The 22,586-nt window shown below is 37.7% G+C and overlaps 1 protein-coding gene across 9 annotated transcripts in view; it reads right to left on the bottom strand.

The window, feature by feature from the left end:
* Positions 1–22,586, bottom strand: part of szt2 (SZT2 subunit of KICSTOR complex) — a 257,630-nt gene that overhangs the window by 111,046 nt on the left and 123,998 nt on the right. For all 9 annotated transcript variants that reach the window (XM_043698914.1, XM_043698920.1, XM_043698917.1 and 6 more), the window contains 10 exons: positions 18,844–18,982; positions 18,353–18,470; positions 17,405–17,534; positions 14,660–14,812; positions 12,145–12,247; positions 8,839–8,962; positions 8,632–8,743; positions 4,277–4,395; positions 2,949–3,113; positions 1,511–1,592 (listed from right to left, as the gene is read on the bottom strand). In XM_043698914.1, the coding sequence (XP_043554849.1) occupies positions 1,511–1,592; positions 2,949–3,113; positions 4,277–4,395; positions 8,632–8,743; positions 8,839–8,962; positions 12,145–12,247; positions 14,660–14,812; positions 17,405–17,534; positions 18,353–18,470; positions 18,844–18,982 (1,245 nt within the window). The remainder of the gene's footprint in view (positions 1–1,510; positions 1,593–2,948; positions 3,114–4,276; positions 4,396–8,631; positions 8,744–8,838; positions 8,963–12,144; positions 12,248–14,659; positions 14,813–17,404; positions 17,535–18,352; positions 18,471–18,843; positions 18,983–22,586) is intronic.

Here is a 22,586-nt window from a genome sequence, read left to right as displayed (position 1 = left end):
ACATCTGCCCCCAACCAGCTTTGAAAGTTCTTGCCTAATACCGTCAAATTGGCCTTTCCTCAATTTAGAACTTCAACTTTTAGATCCAGTCTGTCCCTTTCCATCACTATTTTAAATCTAATAGAATTATGGTCGCTGGCCCCAAAGAGCTCCCCCACTGGCACCTCAGTTCCCTGTCCTGTCTGACTTCTCAAGAGTAGTTCAAGTTTTGCACCTTCTCTAGTAGATACATCCACATATTGAATCAGAAAATGTTCTTGTACACACTTAACAAGTTCCTCTCCATCTAAACCCTTAACACTATGGCAGTCTCAGTCTACGTTTGGAAAGTTAAAATCCCCTTTCATAACCACCCCATTATTCTTACAGATAACGGAGATCTCCTTGCAAATTTGTTTCTCAATTTCCCTGACTATAATGGGGTCTATTACACAATCCCAATAAGGTGATCATCCCTTTCTTATTTCTCAGTTCCACCCAAATAACTCCCCTGGAATATTTCGGGGAATATCCTCCCTCAGTACACTTGTAATGCTATTCCTTATCAAAAACATGACTTCCCCTCTCCTCTCTTGCCTCCCTTTCTGTCCTTCCTGTTGCATATGTATTCTGGAACATTAAGCTGCCAATCCTGCCCATCCCTGAGCCATGTTTCTGTAATTGTTATGATATCCCAATTTAGGTGCAATCCATCCTTCTTGTACAGGTCACTTCTACCCCAAAAGAGCTTCCAATGATCCAAAATGTGAATCCTTCTCTCATACACCAGCTCCTCAGCCATGCATTCATCTGGATCAGTGGTGCTGGAAGAGCAGCTCTATCCTCCTATTCCTGCCCTCACTAGCTCATAGCACTGGGAGTAATCCAGATATTACTACTCTCGAGGACATAAATTTTGAGAGTGTAAGTTAGATAGCAAACAGTTCATGAATGACCTGGAAGAATACTTTCATAAGGATGCAGCTTTTTAAAATCTCAGCCCAAGAAGCAATACTGCACAAAATCATATCAGAGTAATTTTCAACCTAACCAGATAGTCAAATCAACCTCTTCCACTGATATCAAAACAAAGTCAGATCTTGAGGTTACATAATGGCTAGAAGACAATGAAAACAGATTAAAGTGCAGAAAACTTACCAAGGCATTCAATACAAATATTATTGTTATGTTTCTAAACCTTTACTTTACAAGCATTTGAAAATATAACAGATATGAAAAGAGTGAAGAAATTTGAAATATTCCCATGACAGTGAACATGTTTTAGAATGAAGCTAGATGTGCAACTGACCAGAACAATGACCTTATGTGCACATTAAGATTTAGAAACAGCAGCCTTACCCTGTACCAATGACAGAATATCCAATTTTAAGTTGAGATGAATGAATGATAAAACATTTAATGTAGTTGCTAATCTTCTATTTACAAAACAAAATGGAAACAGAATATAGTATTTTTTAAAAACTAATACTGTACACATAAATCAACTGCTGTAAAGGAAGATTTATGTTACCTTTCCCACCAGTTCCTTGACCACCAGGTTTATTGTAGAGATAGATGTCTGCATCAGATACATTTTTTCCATGCGTGTAGTGCTGTAGAAAACAAATTTCACAACAAACACAACAAATTCACCATTAAAATCAAATTAATTCTCACAAAGCAGTCACAAATTCCTTCCTTTGTACAATTTTCAGAGAAAAAAAGACACTTGCACATGTATAGTGCATACTGGATGAAAGACAACATTTTACTCGTAGCCTTGTACCATGATTGATGTGTTGGTTTGTCGACAATACAGAATGTACAATGAGAAAAAGGGAACAACTCAATCATATTTGGAACTCCAAACTTTGCATCACCTCCAGTAGTTTCACAGTGTACAATTAACAAATTCAAAATAACTTCACAGATATTAGATTAAATGATAAGCATATGCTCATGTTAAACTTTGGACAGGTACAGCAACATTACAAGTACAATGGGCAAAAGTTTCCCCGTGGGCTTCTGAACTCTGCGGTCAAGCTCAACTGTGAATGAGAAGCCTGCATTACTTGAGAAACATTTACTTACGGTGCTTTTCCCTACAATATAATTAATGGTTTGAGGACAGGCTTGCTGTCCAATTAAGGGCAGTGGGTGTATCCTTGAAGCTGGCAGTTTGAACTGAGGCAAACCTGCTTGAAAGGAGTTTCAAGGAGCTAAATAAAGGCAGTAGTGCTTCAAAATGGAGTTGCATCCAGACAGATAAACTCATTGATCTCACCTGGATGAACCTGGAAGCTGAGTGGAAAATTGCAGCTGGACTCTTTTATAGGATGTTAAAAAGAAGGGAATTCTGACATGCGACTCAATTACGCCTCCAGCAAAGCTGAGAGCAGGTGGGGTACAGCCAAGGTACTGGTGAGTAAGCCAACAGTGCTGTTTTGAGCATTGGCCTGTAGGGGCAAAAGATCAGATCTGATGGATCTCCCAGGTCGTACTGCGCCATCGACAAGACAGCCTGGATTTTGAATATGCTCAGAATTTTTAAAATTAAAGTCAAACTTTGCCCTCCCACTTAATTATTTAGGATGTTCGGTGAGTTGTAATAACTAGCAGTGCATTAACATTCAGACCATGATTCTACACCAGTTCAATGTTTGATTTTAGTCTTAGTTAAAAAGATTATCTTAATCATACTTAAAACTGGGCTGAAAAATCTGTCATGCAAATTATTTCCACCAGTCAGCCCATTAAAAACCAGAGTGAAATCACAAATATCAGGCGCACAAAATAAAAGCTACAGAATCCAAAACCGTAAAGTTGGATGCAGTCAGAGATAGTTCTGGTTAGATTTAAAGAAATCAAGACACAGAGACACAAAGTGCATTATCTCACTATGTCTTACTTAATAGGGTGAATATTATGTTTTCTGTATTTAGGGATAAGTGACAGATACTGCTAGTTACCTGGAAGTGGTGTTCTACATTACTGTCTGTGTACTTTGGAGTATGAAGGAATATCAGTAGGTTCTGACGCAGGTAATATGCGACAGCATGCAGCCAAGGTAGACAGCAGTTTGAGATTGTGAACTGCACCACTTCAGTTGGTGGTGTGCCAGGCGGCTGTATAAACTGCAAAGAAAAAAAATAGGTTTTCAAAAATCAACTAGTTAAAAACTTACTAGAGCATTGAATCTGAATTATCTCAATTATAAAAAACTTAATTTTGGAATGAGCTACAATGAATTGTTGTCAGAAAAATAATGGTGCTTTAATATTTTATTGCTGACTAGACAACTAACTTTTATCAGTACCAAAAACAGTGCTCAAATTATTGATTTCACCCTGAACAACACTCAGGAGAAGGAGAGGTATAGAACTTTGCGTGCTGAAACATGTGGCTTGAGATCAAAAGCTTTGAAGAAAATGACAGGACAGGCTTTATTATTATGGATCGATACAAAATTCTTAATGACTATCTAAAAGTACTAAAATCAAGCAAATAAAAATGTAGAAGAGCTATTTTTAAATCATCACAACCACATTAAAGTTTAAAATCATATCTTTCTATCTCAAATACAAAATCGGAGTGTCCATTATTATAATGATCCATTACTGCCATCCTGTGGATTTTTTTTGTAACATTACAACCCAACAAGAATCAACGAAGACTCTTCCTTAATGAAAGCAAAATACCATGGATATTAGAAATCTGAAAAAAAGAGAATGCTGCAGAAACTCAGCAGGTCTGGCAGCATCTGTGCAGGGAACGAGAAAGAGAGAGAGAGAGAGAGAGAGAGAGAGAGAGAGAGAGAGAGAGAGAGAGACCCTTCCATCTGATGAGTTATACCAGACTCAGCATGTTAACTCTGTTTCTCTCTCCTGCTGAACTTCTCCAGCCTCTGTGTCTATGGTATAACAATGATCCTTAATTACCATTAACTTATTTCTTGACTAGTGAAGCTTTTACATTACAGTAATGGTTGAAAGTGTGGTAGCATTTTCTTTCACCAGAGATCATTCACCAGCCAGAGTTGGAGCTGGTGAATCTGTGACGGTTCACAAAGCTCACAAAATAAATGAGTCTCACCTCTTGTCTCAGCAATGGACACTGAACCTTTTACAAACGTAGCTTTAATAAAAAGAGCTGACATCAGTTTTCATATCATTTAGGTAAAAACAGATTAAAAGGAGTAACATCTGTTTCATACATTCAATTAGGAAGTAATTAGACAGCAGAGAGACTGGAAGTATTGGTACACCCAGTCACCAGCTCTCTTTCATGTTCAATATACCTCTACATCGGCAGGGGTCAGTTTGCAGTTCCGGACCAGCATGACAGTGATGATATCAAGTGTTGCTTCATCTAAACGTCTTCGCAAAACCTTCACCAACTCATCTGTGATTTCAGGTCCTGAGAACAGCAGTAATTTTTTAAAAAATAATCTACAAATGAGGCAATATTACTGTGAAGTGCAAGGCTGACTAATGTGCACAAATACACCAAACTATTAAATGTGCACTTGCATCTACATTAACAAGTGTTTTCACTGGACTTGTGTTATAAACAGCTGATTCCAATATATTTCAATTGACAGGCCTAAGTGGTCCTAGCATTGCCTTGACACCTTCCACTACTGTGCTGAAGATCATATTGTACTAGTAGGTAATTTAACATTTCATGATTAATTTAATTTAGTTATAATCACACAAAGTATATTCATAAATTTGCCTAATATATTATTCTGCTTAACTGTAATTGGTGTAGGTTTTCGTTACTTCAGATGATATGACTCTGCTTAGCCTCACTTGACAAAGAAATGCACCATTGGATGAAAAGAACAAACTACGGTATTTTAAAACTAAAGGGCAAATGTCAGAAGCTCCACTTCAGAGAGCCTGAATGTGAGAAATTCAACTTTGAAGATTGCACAGAGTCAAGTTAACATCTTTCCAATCCTTAAAGGGCAACAGAATAAGTCAAGGAGGAAGTTACTGGGGAAAAGAAAATCTTAATAATAGATGTGTTTTGTTTTATTTTGTAGTGTCTTAGAAAAAAGCAAATAGATTTGATTAAACTTATTGTTTGGAGTTATTTTAGTAACAATGTATGTTCAAGTCTGTAACTGTATAATCTTTTATTATTTTAGAATTCTAGAAAATGTGTAGTCTGAATAGATAAAGATATCTCACTAATTCACCTTTTATATGTTGCAGTGCACAACAATTTGCTTATGTTAGTACTCTGTGACTTTCTGTATTGCATTCATATAGTAGTAAAGTTACAAACAACATTTTCGCCATATCCTTCTTGTGAAAAAATAAGAATCTCATTTCAGGTACCCACAACGTCAGACAGAAAAATCACCTAACAAATTATCCTAAAAGCAAATGGTCAGGTGTGTGATCTAATGAGCAATTTGATTTGATTTATTATTGTCATATGTACCTAGGTACAGTGAAAAGTTTTGTTTTGCATGTCGTACCATACAAAGTACATAGGATAATATCACAGAGTAAATAATACGTTACGGCAGCACAGAAGGTGCACAGACAGCGAGATCAACAGTACATTTAAAATTTGAGCAGTCCATTCAGAAGACTAATTACAGCGGGGAAGAAGCTGTTCTTGAATCTATTTGTACATGTACACAAACTTTTATATCTTACGCCTAATGGAAGAGGGTGGAACAGAGTAGCACTAGGATGGAAGGTGTCTTTGATTATGTTGATTGTTTTCCTGAGGCAGCAGGAAGTATAGATGGAGTAAATGGATGGCAGGCTACTTTGCAGGGTTTAGATATGTCACCAGCCCATTGCCATCTACAAATTCACCATTTCTTGGAGCAGAAATTCCATGCCTCATTTCAGAAAGAACTTCATCGGCTTTAAAACCCTTTAAGATCACGTAACAAAAGAAGGAAGCATATGTCAGATACAGAGAGCAGGGACCCAGTAAACCCCTAGAACAGTATAAGGGCAGTAGGAGTATACTCAAGAGGGAAATCAGGAGGGCAAACATTGCTGGGACACAAGATGGCTTTGGTAAATAGAGTTAAGGAGAATCCAAAGAGATTCTACAAATACAATAAGGACAAAAGAATAACTAGGGAGAGATTAGGGCCCCTTTAAGATCAGCAAGGTCACCAATTGTGGAGCTGCAGGAGATGCTAAGATACTAAACAAGTATTTTGCACCAGTATTTACTATGGAGAAGGATATGGAAACTAGAGAACTTAGTAGAATAAATAGCGATATCTTGAAATGTGTCCATATCACAGTGGAGGAGGTGATGGATGTCTTAAAATGCAAAAAAGGTGGATATACCTCCAGGACCTGATCTGGTGTACTCCAGAACTTTGTGGGAATCTAGGGAAGTGATTGCTGGGCCCCTTGCTGAAATATTTGCAACATCGATAGCCTTAGGTGAGGTGCCAGAAAACTGGAGGCTGGCTAACGTGGTACCATTATTTAAGAAAGGTGATAAGGGCGGCACAGTGGCACGCATTGCTGCCTCACAGCGCCAGAGACCTGGGTTCAATTCCCGCCTCAGGCAACTGTCTGTGTGAAGTTTGCATGTTCTCCCAGTGTCTACGTAGGTTCCCTCCGGGTGCTCCGGTTGCCTCCCACAGTCCAAAAATGTGCAGTTTAGGTGAGTTGGCCATGCTAAATTGCCCGTAGTGTGAGGTGAAAGGGTAATGTAGGGGAATGGGTCTGGGTGGGTTGCTCTTCGGAGGGTCGGTGCGGACCTGTTGGGCCTAAGGGTCTGTTTCCACAGTGTAAATAGTCTAATCTAATCTAAAGAAAAGCCATGGAACTATAGACCAGTGAGCCTGACATTGGTGGTGAGCAAGTTGTTGGAGGGGATTCGGAGGGTCAGGATTTACATGTATTTGGAGAGGGAAGGACTGATTAGGGATCGTCAACATGGCTCTGTGTGTAGGAAATCGTATCTGACTAACTTGATTGGGTTTTTTGAGGAAGTGATGAAGATGATTAATAAAGGCAGAGCAGTGGACGTGGATAATATGGATGTCAGTAAGGCGTCTGTCAAGGTTCCACATGGTAGACTGGTTAGCAAGGTGAGATCTCAGAATACAGGGAGAACTATCCATATGCATACAAAACTGGCTCAAAGGTAGAAGACAGAGGGTGGTGGTGGAGGGTTATTTTTCAGATTGGAGGCTTGTGATCAGTGGTGCGCCACAAGGATCGGTGCTGGGTCCACTGCTTTTTAACATTTATATAAATGATTTGGATGTGAACATAGGAGGTATGGTTAGTAAGTTTGCAGATCACACCAAAATTGGAGGTGTAGTGGACAGCAAAGAAGGTTACCTCAGATTACAACAGGATCTTGACCAGATAGGCCAATGGGCTGAGAAATGGCAGATGGAGTTTAATTTAGAAAAATGTAAGGTACTGCATTTTGGGAAGGTAAATCAGGGCTGAACGTATACACTTAATTGGAAGGCCCTGTGGAGTGATGCCAAGCAGAGAGACTTTGGAGTGCAGGTTCATAGCTCCTTGAAAGTGGAGTTGCAAGTGATCAGGATAGTGAAGGCAGCGTTTGGTACACTTGCCTTTATTGGTCAGAGCATTGAGTAGAGGACTTGGGAGATCATGTAGCGGCTGTATAGGACATTGGTTAGGCCACTTTTGGAATACTATGTTCAATTCTGGTCTTCCAGGTATAGAAAAAATGTTGTGAAATTTGAAGGGTTTGGAAAAGATTTATAAGGATGTTGCCAGGGTTGGAGGGTTTGAGCTATATGGGGAGATTGAATAGGCTGAGGCTATTTTCCCTGGATCGTTGGAGCTATGAGATGACCTTATGGGAATTTATAAAATCATGAGAGGCATGGATAGGGTGAACACTTAATGTCCTTTCCTCAGGGTAGGGGTAGGGGAGTCCAAACCTGGAGGGCACAGGTTTAAGGTGAGAGGGGAAAGATTTATAAGGGACCTAAGGAGCAACGTTTTCATGCAGTGAGTGGCCCGTATGGAATGAACTGCCAGAGGAAGTGGTAGAAGCTGATACAATTACAATATTTAAAAGGCATCTGGATGGGTATATGAATAGAAAGACTTTTAAAGGGATATGAGCCACATGCTAGCAAACGGGAATAGGATATCTAGTCACCATGGAAGAGTTGGACTGAAGGGCCTGTTTCCACGATGTATGTCTCTATGACCCTAAGCTGATATAGAAATACAAATTTTTCTTCCTTGGATTTTCAAATATTAGATGCTTGGAGATTCGTGCAGTGTCAATTGACTCTAAATTCAGAATTTCATTTGAAATGACTGATGACGTAGAGGCAAAAATTCAATTTGAGGCAGAAGGCACAATCTGTACAAATGTGTTTGGTTAGCTGATTGCTCAGCCTTGACCTCAACCTTGGCTGATAGCACAGATAACACTTCAATCAGTGTCTAGAGTAAGAGTGCTACAAAGGATTTTGATTAAAAGTGTTCCCTTAATACAGCATGTCAGACTTTTACAGCTAACTTGCCATTTTGGCAGTCTGATTGCTGATCATTTTGTGATTTCATTTGTTACTGTAGGATACATTTTCGAACTCTGCAGCAATTTTGTTCCCAAATTGCTAGGATGCTTCTGACTTATCATCAGAAGTTGCAATCCTACCTGCTTGTCCAACACCATGTACCATCAGTAGAATGTGCTTATCTACTTGGCCAACAGGTCGGGATGACTCTGCAGTTCGAGAGGGAGTGGAATCCACAAAGGGTCTGGAACTCTGGATTAAACATAAAAGGAAAGAATTATGAGCAAAGTCAAAACTAATCCAGGTAAAAATGTGAGGTACATAAAAAGATCAATGTTCGACTTTACCCCTAGTTCATCAACAAGTATCGGTTCCTGGCTACGTGTTAAAGCCAGTGAACGAGAAGACAGTGGGGGCTGACTCTCCCTGTCCCAGTCCAGTGGATTGCCACTGCATGTTGTTTCAGACAGTCTGGAAGAAAAGTGATAAAGTGTTAAGGAAGAAAGCAGGTATCAGTGGTCAAATACTAGGCTATATGCACTTTACTGTATTATTACAGTACAATATTATTGTGGCTTAATATGTAAGCATGTGACTTCAACTTTTTGCGAATAAAGTAATTCTCTATATAAATTCTGACCTAATCAGGTAATGAGCAAGCAAGAGCTCACCATGCATCATCTGTCAACCCAGTAAAGAAACCAATGATAAAGTAAATCGGTCTAATTAGAACAAACTTGTACTAAATCTCTGCAAACTTGAATTAAAGATTCACATTCCTTGCATTCTTAGACTCTTGGTTTAGTGCCCAATTTGTTTTTCAATAGTTTAGCATTTTATTGTCACCTGACTAGTTATTTTAGCAAAGTGTAAAACTTAAATGCATGGAAGGAATTCCAAATCAAAACCATCAGAGTAAAGTCATCAGGAAAGCAGTGGTGTGGATCTGAGGGTACAGAATGAAAGGTGAGAATTGCAGAGGTGATGGCCATAATCTTCTAATACAGGATCCAAGATAAAGCCAGAAGGCTGGAAATTTGCAACAACACACTTAAATCCAAAAAGGATTTAAGAATAAACCCAGCAACTACAGGCAGGTTAGCTTAACTGTGGTGCTCTTAGAAATGCTCTTAGAAATATTTATCTCGGATAAATCAGGACACGTGTGGATTATGAAATCCAGCACAAATCTTTTCAAAAGTAAATGGTGCTGAGGGCGATGTGGTATTAATGGACTTCCATTAATTTTGTTTGATAAAATGGTACAAGTTTGCGAATAAAATTAAAGACAATGGAATGAAAGGGTCAGTGTCAATATGAAGAGAAATTTCATGAGCAGAATCAGAGGGTGAACACTTTATTTTTGGACTGGAGGAAAGTATACAGTGAGACTCTGGAGTCAGTACTAAGACTACTACTTCTCTTGAGATATAACAATAGCTACACATGGATGTATAGATATGATGGAACTCGTATGATTTATATATATTTTAATACCATTTAGTATAGAGTTTGGAGTCTTGAATTTGAATAAGTGGCATATGGGTTTTCAATGTGTCACAAGAGTTAATTGTTAAGTGGTTTGTAGCTATTGTGATTTCTATTAAAACCTAGTTCTAGACAGACACTTCCAGGAGAATGAAACAATAAGACATAGCATCAGAAACAGGCCATTGAACACACTGTGTCTACTTTGCTGATCTATAATCCTCCCTACCTTCATTTCCCTACCTTCTCCCCAAAATCAGTGATTTCCTTACATATTAAAAATCTGTCTTGCTCAGCCTTGAATATATTTAACAACCAAACCTCTGCAGCCCTCTGTTCTGAGCAATTCCACAGATTCATTATCCTTCAAAGAAATTCTTCCCCATCTTGGTCTGAAAAGAGTGACCTTTTGTTTTATGCCTTCTGATCCTAGACACTCCCACAAGGGTAAACAGCCTCTCTACATCTACTCTATCAAATTCCTTCAGAATCCTGTACATTTTATTTTATTTCTTACCTCTGCCCATGTGGATTCCATATCATTTGATCGAAAATCATTTCTTGTATTGCACTTTTTCCATCCCCTACTAACAATGCTACCCCACCACCATTTCCTTCCTGCCTGATCTTTTGCAAAGTCACATAACCCTGAATGTTAAGTTCCTTGCTTTGAACTCCTCCTGACTATGTCTCTGTAATAATAATAAGATCATACTTATTTCTGGAGACTGCAACTCAACGTGTGGCTAAATCAAAGACATGACAACCTCTGAGCTATATATGTATGTCACCTTCTTCTGCTAATGTTATTACCTATCTTCAAACTGCTCTTGAAATCAATAAGACCTCGCCAAAACCTATATGCAAAGTATGAGTTTAGGAAAATATAATGAATTATCTGAGTACTGCACTACTTGTACATTTTTCCCAAAACAATTTGTTTTCTGTTTTTATTATTCTATGAAGAATTCATCTTCTTTCAGAAACCTTAATGAGATGTAGAAGTAAAAGAAAATATTACTCATGAAAGGGAGAAAGATATGTGTATTAATGACTTGGCTTCTCTGTATTTGTTGGAAATAAATAAATGACTTAATTGTTTTACTTTGCTTCAATAAAATAAGACAAAAAATTACAATTAAGGACTACTAGAGATACAAAAACACTAAGCTATTCAGCCCCTTGAGACTGTTCCCCATTTAATTACACCATGCCAGCCCTGTGTTTGTTCATTTGCATCAATGTCTTGAACTAACAAGAAATCTATTGATCTCAGTCTCACATTTCAGTTGGTCCAGTAGTACTTTTAGGGGAATAAGTTCCATAAGTTAAGTATTCTTTATGCAAAAAAGTGCTTCATAATTTTACTCCAAAAAGCTAGTTGTAAATTAGGTATTCGGCCCTCATTTTATTCATTTTTAAGCAAAAAAAAGTAATATTTCCATGTAACAAAACTACTGATAATCAGCAATTGTGATAAACCCAACGAGAGCTCAACTGAGAAAATATTACTTCTACTGAATGTTTTATAGGCACCCAAAGGACCAAGATATGAACAATGTAGAAGTAAGCATATTTCAAAGACAACATAAAGGAAGCTTCAGTAAATATAAAAATAAGCAAACGATTGCAAGTTAGTAAATTGAAATTTTAGGAATAAATCAGAAAAAATAGAAGGTGACGGTACTGCGTTTTTATATATGTCAATTTACATTTTTGGTCATAGGCAGTCCAATAAAAGATTGATTAGAATGTGAAATAAAAATAAATGCATCTTGGAATAACTTCAAAAATACAATCGAGCCTGAAGTTTTGCTTTCATTTTAAAACGTTGTCCAAACAGTGTACAGAATTACAGGTGCTCCTTTAAAATAATAATGACTTTTTTTTAACATTTCTAAAGGAAAAGAATACCAACATAGTAAGCTGAATTCCTTTCCATTTCTAACACCCAGAAACAAAAACTCCCTAGTTCAGCAGTATGTCACAGTCAGACATGGAACATACCTTCTTGGTGTCACTCAGATTTTTTAGTCACAACTTCTTTTGTAGTATCTGTGTAATTTTACTTAATGATCACAGTTTTTCCCCAGTACTGTGACTGGAGGGCCACTGCTAATTTATTGCCAATTGTTGCAGCACTGTCCTCTGGGCTGTCTTCTTACCTTAGGTAAAATACAGACTTGGTGGCTCTTTCTTGGTAGACAAACATATTTTTCCTGTTCACAACCGAGAAAGCATTTAGAACAGATCTCAGGGCCTGAATTGCTGAAAAATATAAGTAAACAAGGTACGTGAAGTGAAGTAAGTACACGTTTAGCGAAGTTCCGTAGATGTGCAAGATGTGGAGAGAAATTACAAGTTATACGGGGTCAAGAAAATACCACAAAAAAAAACTGGACTGGATAAAGGAAGTTAAAAACAATGAATAAGATCTGATCATTCTTATTTAGCCATAGGTGAAACAGCAGTAAAATCATTCAGATCATTAAGTTGATGCTGGTTCTTTCAGAACAATTCAGCCACTGCTTACTCATTCTCCACATTTCTGCAATTTTTCTTGTCAATCAAATTTATTAAATTCCTCCTTGAAGGTTTTTGTTCAATTTCCTTCTTTTAGATGGATAATATTTCTTTAACTTTTTTGAAACATCGATAGACCTGACCATTTAATTCAAATAAAAGTTAGTTATGGGACTGTTTATGCACCACAAAGTTAAACACTACAAAATGCTGGAAACGCAAGATTAGAAAATTTTGGAAACAGCCAGCACATCAAACAATATCTGGTCACTGACTTTTTATCAGACTGTAAAAGTCAGTGATGCAATAGACTTTAAGCAAGTTACAAAGGTAGACAAAGGGGAGGAAAAGAGGGGAAAAAAAAACAAAAGGGAAGTTTTGTGACAGGATTCGAGATAAAGAAGACATTAAGTGGTAAAAACAGCTAATGGTGCAAGACAAAAGAAAATGGTAGTAGGAGAGTTGAGAGCAAAAGATAAAAAACAGTAAGTACAGGCAATGGTAGGAAATAAAACCACTGAACTCAATGAGAAGACCTGAATGTGGTAAAATGCCTAATCAAAAGATGAGGTGCTGTTCTTCAGCGCTTATGTTGAGCTACATTGGAACTAGGTAGAGTTATCAGAAAGAGGTCACAAGCCTGAGAATTTAAACGGCAAAAGCTTGGAATCAGGTTTGCACAGTGAACCAAGTTGTTCCATAAAGGGGTCATTCCAGTCTGGATCTTGTTTTCTCAATTTGGAGAAAACAGTATTATGAGCTGTAAATACAGTACAGCAAACAAAAAGGAATGTCTACTAAAGTACAGGACAGATGTCACACTGCCTGCAAAAGCGTGTGAAGTTTAATTGGGAAGTGCAGGTCATGTTCAAGATTCAGGTTATTGCACCAGAACTAATCTTTGGAATGCTGAAAGGGTAGGGTAGGCTGAGGTGGGAACAGACATACTTGATGGCAGATTCATGCTGGCTGTGAAGGCTATTGGGACCAAACACCGATTGGAGTACTGCTTTGTTTAGTCTATAAGCCTGACGCCAAAGTTTGTACCATTTTAATTTTCTGGTCAACTCTGACTAAGACCTGTTTGGCTTGGCCTTCTTCTTGTTCCAATGAATCTCAATCTGCTATTCAAGGAACAGAATATTATCTTTTGATTAGGCACATCATAACCTTTCACAACAATGACTTTAACAATTTTAGATGACAACCTCTGCTTGCTTGTTTTTCGACAGCAGCTTTTGAAGTTTGTTGTTGCCATTTACACCTTCTCTTCATGTGGTTTGTTTGGCAGCTATACTTACATGGGTAAAACACCATTTTAATGTTACAAAATCAAAGAATCTAGACTATCACAGCACTGGAGGCCATCCATCTTATTAAGACAACCTTTTGAACAGCAGATTAGTCCACTTCTCTGTTCGTTTTTCATTCCCTTGCATGTTTTTCTCCTTCAAACGTGTAATCAATTTTCTGGTGAAAGCTATGACTGAATCTGTATCCACGACTCATTCAGGCACCACATTCCAAATCTAACACACTCAGTGTGTAAAAAAAACCCATTTTTTATGTCTTGTTGGTTCTTTTTCTAATCACCTTAAACCTGTGTCCTCTAGTTAAGATCTTTCAAGCAATGAAAATAGATTTGATTGATTTATTCTGTGAAAACCCTTCGTGATTTAAAACGCATCAATCAAATCTCCTTCAACTCCTCTACTCTATGGGGAGCAACTCCAGCTTCTTTAGCCTTTCCACATACTACGTAACTGTAAACCACATGTCTAGGACCATGCTAATACATTTCCTTTTGTACCCTCAACATTTGAAAGAATGCTCATAATTACTGTCAATATACTATTTTCCACTAATAGTTTTGTCTAGCGTCCCATGGAACAGTGTGACCAAGCATATTCTTTCACTTTAGCAAAGACAAAGAAATTATGAAGTAGCCTGTGAAATATTTTAGTCAGCCAGAGTACAATTACAGGTAGGCACTGAGTACAATGAGCAGAGTTTATCTGCTCAATCCATGGCTCATGGTATATTTAGAAATTCTGAAAGTAAAGGCTCACCATTTTTATGGGGATAATGTATGGGAGTACGCATTGACACTAAATCCAATTAAATATACAATGTGGAATGTCCCAAAGTTTAGCATACCTCTCGCGACACCCATGTTAGGCCCCATCTTGAGTCGAGGGTGGATATGTATGATGGTCTTCCACACCACTTCACAAGAAAAGTGGCCTGCCATAAAATGCATTGTGGCAGCCAAGTAATCCTTTGACTGATAATTATCATCTGTTGAATAGTCTGTGAGTGAACAGAACAAAAATGTGAAACAATAACACCACCACCTGCAAGTTTCCCTCCAAGCCACTTGCCATCCTAACTTGGAAATATATCAGTTCCTTCAATGTCACTGTGTCAAAATCCTGGAATTTCCTCTCCAGTGGAATTGTGGGTCAAATCACAGCATGCGGACTGCAGCGGTTCAAAAAGGCAGTTCACTACTACCTTCTAAGGACGGGTAATAAACGCTGGCCAGCCAGCAACGCCCACATCCCAAAAATGAATTTAAAAAGTTAAGATTGCTAAAAACACCAAATGTATATATTTTGAGAGGTTGTGCATTTGCTTGTATCAAAACAGCAATTAGAGATAAATAGAAACTGTCTTCCTTGGTTCAGAAGTCAATTACTTTGAAAATAGAACCAAAATACAAGAAATGCTAATGATATGGTCTTTCAAGAGTAATGATGAAGAGATGAACTCTTTAGAAAATTAATTAAAAGATATAAAATACCGAGGAAACTGCATCATCTAGCTACAAGCACATCAGCTCAAGACATGCATCTGTTAATTCCTTAACCTGTTTAAGGCATTTACTTCAAACTCAGTGACCTTAACATGCCAAAGAATCCACACATTATAATCACAGGCTGTTTTAGTCTGATGTAAGGAATGATTTCTCTGGCTCAGCCATGTGCATAATTCAACCTTGATGGTCCACTAAAGAAACAAACCCACTGTTATTCATCATACAATAAGACATGTTCTTCAAGAAAGACTATTCTAACCTTGCTTATCTGCTTTTAGTCCCATTGTTAGCTTTCTGAAATATTGAGCTTCTAAGCAGCTTGCCATGATTTTTGCTTTGCTTTACAACTTTATTTAAAAAAGGGTCAGTTTTAAGGAAGGTGGATAGGATGGAATTAAGATACTGATCAGTGTCTACTGTAGTACAGCTTGAGGGGCTGAATGGCTAAATCTTGTTCTGCAATCCGTCACTGGATTGGTATTATGGTACTTTACGCATTCCAAGAACAAAACAAACATGTGATGCTATCCATTAATTCACCTGTAAACATTTACTACAATTAGGGCTTATTGTTCAACTTACACTTGGTTATTAATTAAATGGGATGCAAATTCTAAAGTCATGTCAAAATATCTAAATTAGACATTCATGTGTTTCCACCAGAGAATTATGGGATTATTAGCTTTATCTTGCTTGTTTGGCTATCATCAAGGCTCCTCTGTCCACAACTCAACGTTGTCCACCCATCCAATTCTCCTCCTGTCACTTCTGTTTTTAGGTAAAAACTGAAAGAGCTGTGGATGCTGTAAATCAGAAACAAAAACTGAAAGTGCTGGAAGAGCTCAGCTGGTCTGGCAGCACCTGTGCTGTTCAGAGGAAGGGTCAGAAACACATGCTGCCAGACTGGCTGAGCTCTTCAAGCAATTTCTGTTTTTACTTCCGATTTTACTCTTGATTTCTCCTTCAATTGGTGCCAGGATACGACTGTGGAGTTTTCTAATAGATGCATTTGGCTATCTTTCTCTCACTGTAACTGTACTTAGCAAGCTTTTGATTCCTGAACTTCTAGCCTTGAAACTGGCTACAATGACTAGATAGTCAAATGAACATATAAATTTTAATCACTGCTTCCAAACATTTTTGTACATCACCTCTGCAACAGAAAGCCAAGCACACGATAGTGCTGAAACTATTGTTTATGTAATTCCATAATGACCTCACGTTTGGAAATTCGAAGGCTGACAAAAAGAATTAAATTGAGACAAATAACTGGATGTAAGTTTGCTCGCTGAGCTGGAAGGTTCATTTCCAGACATTTCATCACCATACTAGGGAACATCATCAGTGGGCCTCTGGGCTAAGCATTGCTGATGATTCCTGCTTTCTATTTATATGTTTGGGCCCCTTTGGAATGCCATGTTTCTAGGAATTCTCACGCGGTACCGTGCAGGAACTGTAACAAACACTACATTGGACAAACAGGCAGAAAACTAGCCACCAGGATACATGAACATCAACTAGCCAGTAAACGACATTACCCTCTCTCACTAGTATCCTTACACACATATAAGGAAGGACACCACTTCGGCTTGGACAACACATCCATCCTAGAACAAGCCAAACAGAGAGACACACAAGAATTCCTAGAAGCATGGCATTCCAACCGGAACTCTATCAACAAACACATCGAGAGTTAGACTCCATTTACCACCACCCCGAGAAAAAGAACAGGAAATGACACCCACCAACCCAAAGGAGGCCAAACATATAAATAGAAAGCAGGAATCAGCAGTGCTTCGCCCAGAGGCCCACTGAAGATGTTACCTAAGGTGACAAATTGTCTGGAAATGAACCTTCCAGCTCAGCGAGCAAACCTACATCCAAATCCCAACCAGAGCTACAGATCTTCTCAAAACTCGCTGAGGCAAATAACTTCTGAAATAATTTAGAACCTTTTGAATATCTAATTTCATCCTAGGTTACTTAGCTTTCCTGCATAGTTGAAAGATGACCTGAAACAGACATTGAAAATTAACATATGAATAAAATATAAAATTGGGTGAATTAGGAATGTTATTGCAAACCATCACTAGCTGTAGCCCGTGGACGATATGAAGGATAGGGGGTTTCATTCTTCCAGATGTCCTCTTCACTTTCAGCGACAAGCAATGAATTACAGACATGACTGTCATGCAGATCCTGAAGTAACAGGCGCTGTGACAAATGAAGAAGAAATGAAAGTATAGAACAGCGTGGAATGTTAGCCAGAATATGCAGTGATGCAGAATTATCAAACAATTTACAAGCCAAACAATATAGTACATTGACAGGTTCAAAAGTGCAAAGACATGACAATACCAAAGTTAAGGGTGGTGTCAAATAAAGGTTAATTCACATCCATTAACATTTGCATGTGGGATTCTATCATCTGCAAAATGATAAGTAGCAATTTGCCTGGATATTTAACAAGAATTTTACCTGGGTGCTTTCAAAATAGAAGGACACAGGGAAGGAAGTAAATCCAGAATTTGTTTACAGTGAGATGAAATATATCACAATCAATAACAGTATTAGTGAAGCCAGTCAAAGTAAAAGTGGACAAAGTATCTGGATCTATGGAGTAGATCCATGTCTGCTGAACACAAGGGTGAAAGAATTGGTCAATTCAAAAAGGTTCAATCAGCCTCTTGCCTTGGTCCCTGGGTGGTCAAAAATATTGCAATGTTTCACCTAGTATTGATTCACATAACATAACAGCCACCTCACCTATGAACGAAACAGCCTTACATACAGTCTCACACAGCATACCTGATTCGAGGTTTCAATGCTGAAAACCGGAAGTCAAACTAAGGGCTTCAAACCAATTGTGATTGCTAATTTCAGCTCACTGAGTTGGCTTCTAGGATTTGTCCACAGAATTCCAGATACAACCTTCTGCTCACCAACCATCTACAAAGTCTGGCTTCATTCAATACTGGGGCTCCCTCCTTGCCAAAATTCAAACCAACACTCAGCCTCAAGTTTATGATTACCTGGTTGACCATACGACAAATCTCCGTAATTTTCTCAATCACTATTCTATAGAGACGCAAGTATTCGAGTTCTTCCTCTTCTTCAACTTCTGACTCATCCTTTATCCCAATAAGATTCCTAGAAAAATACAATAAGTATTTGTAAACATTGCCTTTCTTATCCTTCTCTGCCATAGCCACATTGAATCTATAAACATGATTACTTGCCTTAACATTAAAAAGTCAAATTTAATCTCCAATTTAGAGAAAAAATATTAGATTAACAGAATATTTGTCAACTGCATATCTTAAAAATAAATCAAAAATATTGAAGAACCTACCTGTCATCTTTGGTATGCAAATACACTTCAATCTCCAAATACAAATGAAAATGTGGATATTATGGTTAATGGTTAATATGCCATACTATTTGGACCGCTCACCCATTTAAATTTAGTGTGACCATGTCACATTATTTATAGACAGAAAGTTGGCGATCATCTTATACTCACCGTGTATGACAATAAACTTCAACTCGATCATGGTGAATTCTGATGATCAGCCAAAAGTCAGGCATCAGGGGACATTTTGGGTCCTGTTCATTCATGGTAGCACCTTCGCACTCTGAATCACTGCTGCCTCCATCATATCCTACAAATGGCCCAGAAAATCAAATCAAAACCATGCCACTTCAGACTTAACAAATCAGGCCTAACCAATATCATGGTCTGCAATTGCTTATGTGCATAGTATCCCAAACTGATGGTCTCCTCTTTTCTAACAAGGTATCAAAACTCCAATCTTTATGAGCAACTTGGGTGGCTTATAGGTGTGCTGAGCCAGAGGAACTAAGGAATTGCAAGGAGGTAAGGTGTGAAGGAGAGTCTTTCTTGGAACCCTCAGCCAGGCAGAAATTGAACCTACACAGTCAGTACCTTACTGGGTAACAAACTATCTAAGTGGACTTGTTGGGCACTGTAAGTAACCTAATCTAAGTAAACCCTCTGCACTGTAAGTAACCTAATCTAAGTAAACCCTCTGTGTATAAGAATCGATCCTCATTATATTGTCCAGTTAATAATTAGGTTTATACTAAGACAGCATAATATTGAGGTTGAGCAACTCTTAAGATTTAAATGTAGTCCAGACTGAAGCATAGATGCTCCAAACTCCTTATACACTTCAGTATTACATCATGACAGTGATGCTTTGTGAAAAGCATAGAAATTACTTCAGGCTACCTTACTTATAGTTGAAAGAAACCCATTGAATCAGGATGCAGTAGAAGACTGCATTGCTTTATTTGATATTTCTCAATCAGAAACTACTTACTCCTACATTATAGCTAGCAGCTAATTTGTATCCACCTTCCAACACCTGGAGCATTTAGAGGCATGCAGCTTTGTTAATGGCCTACCAAGGTATCCTCTCTAACTCAAAATAGCAATTAAATGTTATGAAGAAGCAGAACCCTTCCGGGTTTCATACTGCAAATAGTGGAAATGATAAATATAGCTTAAGAAAGATACATCTTGGACTCATCAGATCTATTTGCAAGAAAACCAAGTTTCAGAGGAAATCTAACATTTATACTGAACGAGAGGGGAGTAATGATTATTTGGCAAGCTGACTGACTGGCAGGAGCATTGCCATGGAAAATTCATCAATTGATGATGGCTGACAATGAACAGCCAGGTTTTGTTTAAATGTTAAACCAAGCAAGTTAACTCTAACTGGTCAGTGCACTGCCCTAAGATATGGAACCAGTGAATAGCTGTCATATATTCAGTTCAGTTGAAACAGATACTGTGTGTGAACATGTTCTTTCTACCTGCAAAGAACAGGGCCCTGTGTATTAATAGCCTACACAACTACCCAACACTTCAAGCCTGATGCTTAATGCTAAACTGATCATCAGTATAATTCTTCACACATTCAAGACTATCCAACAAACATTGTCCAATTGCAGATTTACATTACACCCAACGTTGGACACTATGGCAATTTTTGCAAATGCTGGCTAAACTTGTCTTTTTCTGGCAATATTCAAATTATGTAGCTCCAAGCAACTGTTTATAACTGAAAGAACATATTATATTGAAAAAATTAAAAATTGTTGCATCATGTATAATACAAACTTCATTTTTCGTTCTTTCTTAATGTTAATTGAAGAGGTAATTGTTTGAGAATATTATAGATTTTTATTACAAAAGGAAAAAAATCTGTATGTGGTATTATTCATTCAATGTGATTAAATCAACTATTAGGATTTAATGCTGGATAATCGATTAAAAATCAGAATAGAATATTTTAGATCAATGCCAAGGCTCCATTTGGAGAACTGTGATGGCTTTATCATCAGAAAGTCATGAACAAAATCAAGAGAATGCAGATGAAACAGTTAAGATGTGGCCTACACTTTAAATTAGAAGGACACCTGACAAAGATGAACAAAAATGTTTTTCTGTGTTGTTAAGTGTGGAATTCTCTTGCTCAGAAGGTAGGAGAGGCTGTGTCTTTAAATTTAAGAATGAGTTAGATCGATTTTTAATAGACAAGGGAATCTAGGATTACGAGATGCTGATAGGGAAAGTGGAGATGAGATCACAGCCAGGTCAATCATGACCTTACTGAATTGTGGAGCAGGCTCTAAGGCTGCCTGGCCCATTCCTGTTTCTTATTCTTGTGCTCTTACAACTAAAACACAGGACCTATAGCCAGTTACTCAGCATGACAGATATACAACCATTTCTGGTACATTGAAGTCAAATCATAAACCTGTCTTTTATATTTATAAATGCTCACCAACTCTATTATATTGTTTCAATCAGCCAGCTTTGGTTTTTGATTTTATTTGCATGGTTAATTGCAATTTTGGTTTCATAGTCATTTTTGTCTTTTTCTCTCCACCTGTGACTGTGGAAAAAAACATCTTGTTTCCACTAGAAAACTGCCCACAGTAAGATGAATGAGCTTGAGAGTTCACTGTGCAAGAAACGGTGGTGTTATGACACAGCAGTGAACCCCTCTGTTAATTAAACTAAATACTCAGAAAAGCTCACCTTGCTTCATAATATATGAAGTTAAAATATGAGTGACAGAGAACTCCCAAATTCCACTATTTAAAGAAAATAATATCAATTTATTCTTTACCTCTAAAAGTGAACATTAAACAATAACTATTCACAACTCGAAGCCCCCCCTTCTCTTAATTGCTTATTATCTGCCTCCAACTCTATAGCAATGTACTGTTCCAATAAAACACTTATTAAAATTACAAATTAATTTCAAAACCATGCAGCGGTTGTCGCCTTTGGTGTCTTTCTTCTTCTGGCTGACGATCTCCTGAGGTCATCTGTTTTTCTTTTTATTGTGTAGATGTTTCATATGAAAAGGCACCTTTGACAAAGAGCGTTTCAATGTCTTAGGTCTCTCTCACGATGGCAGTTGCTCTGTCTGATTTTCAATATGCCTGCCTTTTTTATATCTTCTACATCAGATCATCTCATTGGTACGATGTTGGCAAAACAATAAATTCAAACTCAACTGGGGCTGAATTTAAACTGATTGGTTAAATTCGAATTGCTGTCAAAACAGCAACCAACTCAAGTATCTATTTCACAGCCAAATGTTACATATTTTCAATTTTCCAGTACACTCTGAGACTGCTCTTGTAAACTCTTAGTGCAGAACAGCATTCACTCTTTCTTAAAGGTACAGTACATGCCTTCAACTTCATAACAAAAGGCATTTATCCATGTTTCTTCACTCCATGTTGCAGCAATCTGACACTGACGATCAACCTCAAGCAAAATCTGGCCCTCAAAAGACTGAACAAAAAATATTTGGCTCATGCAACATTTACAAAAGATACATTTTTCGCCCAACTTATCGAAATGTTGTTTTGCTTTGGGTATAATAACTTTAAGTAAATTTCAGTTTTTCATTTTGCATAATATATTTTCACATATTGATGAAATTAAAACTATTCTAAACATGTGAGTTCCGGTCCATTAACTTAGAAACATCTGTTCCTTTTTAAAACAATCATATTCTTCCTTACTGAAGGATTCCAAAGGAGAGTCAGATCAGGCACAAATATTAAGTGTTCCTCTCTCCAGAGATGCTGCTCGACCTGCTGAGTTTCTACAGTGCTTTGTTATTATTTCTTTCTTTAGCTTGATAGCGTGGCAGAAATCCCAGCTTTAATTCTCAATTCCTGCCTGGATACATTTTTGTCAGTATTTTCTGATTA

Source organism: Chiloscyllium plagiosum, chromosome 11 (genome assembly GCF_004010195.1).
Source record: "Chiloscyllium plagiosum isolate BGI_BamShark_2017 chromosome 11, ASM401019v2, whole genome shotgun sequence".
NCBI lineage: Eukaryota > Metazoa > Chordata > Chondrichthyes > Orectolobiformes > Hemiscylliidae > Chiloscyllium > Chiloscyllium plagiosum.
The sequence above is the reverse complement of the archived record's forward strand: the minus strand, read 5'-3'. Positions and strand labels throughout refer to the sequence as shown.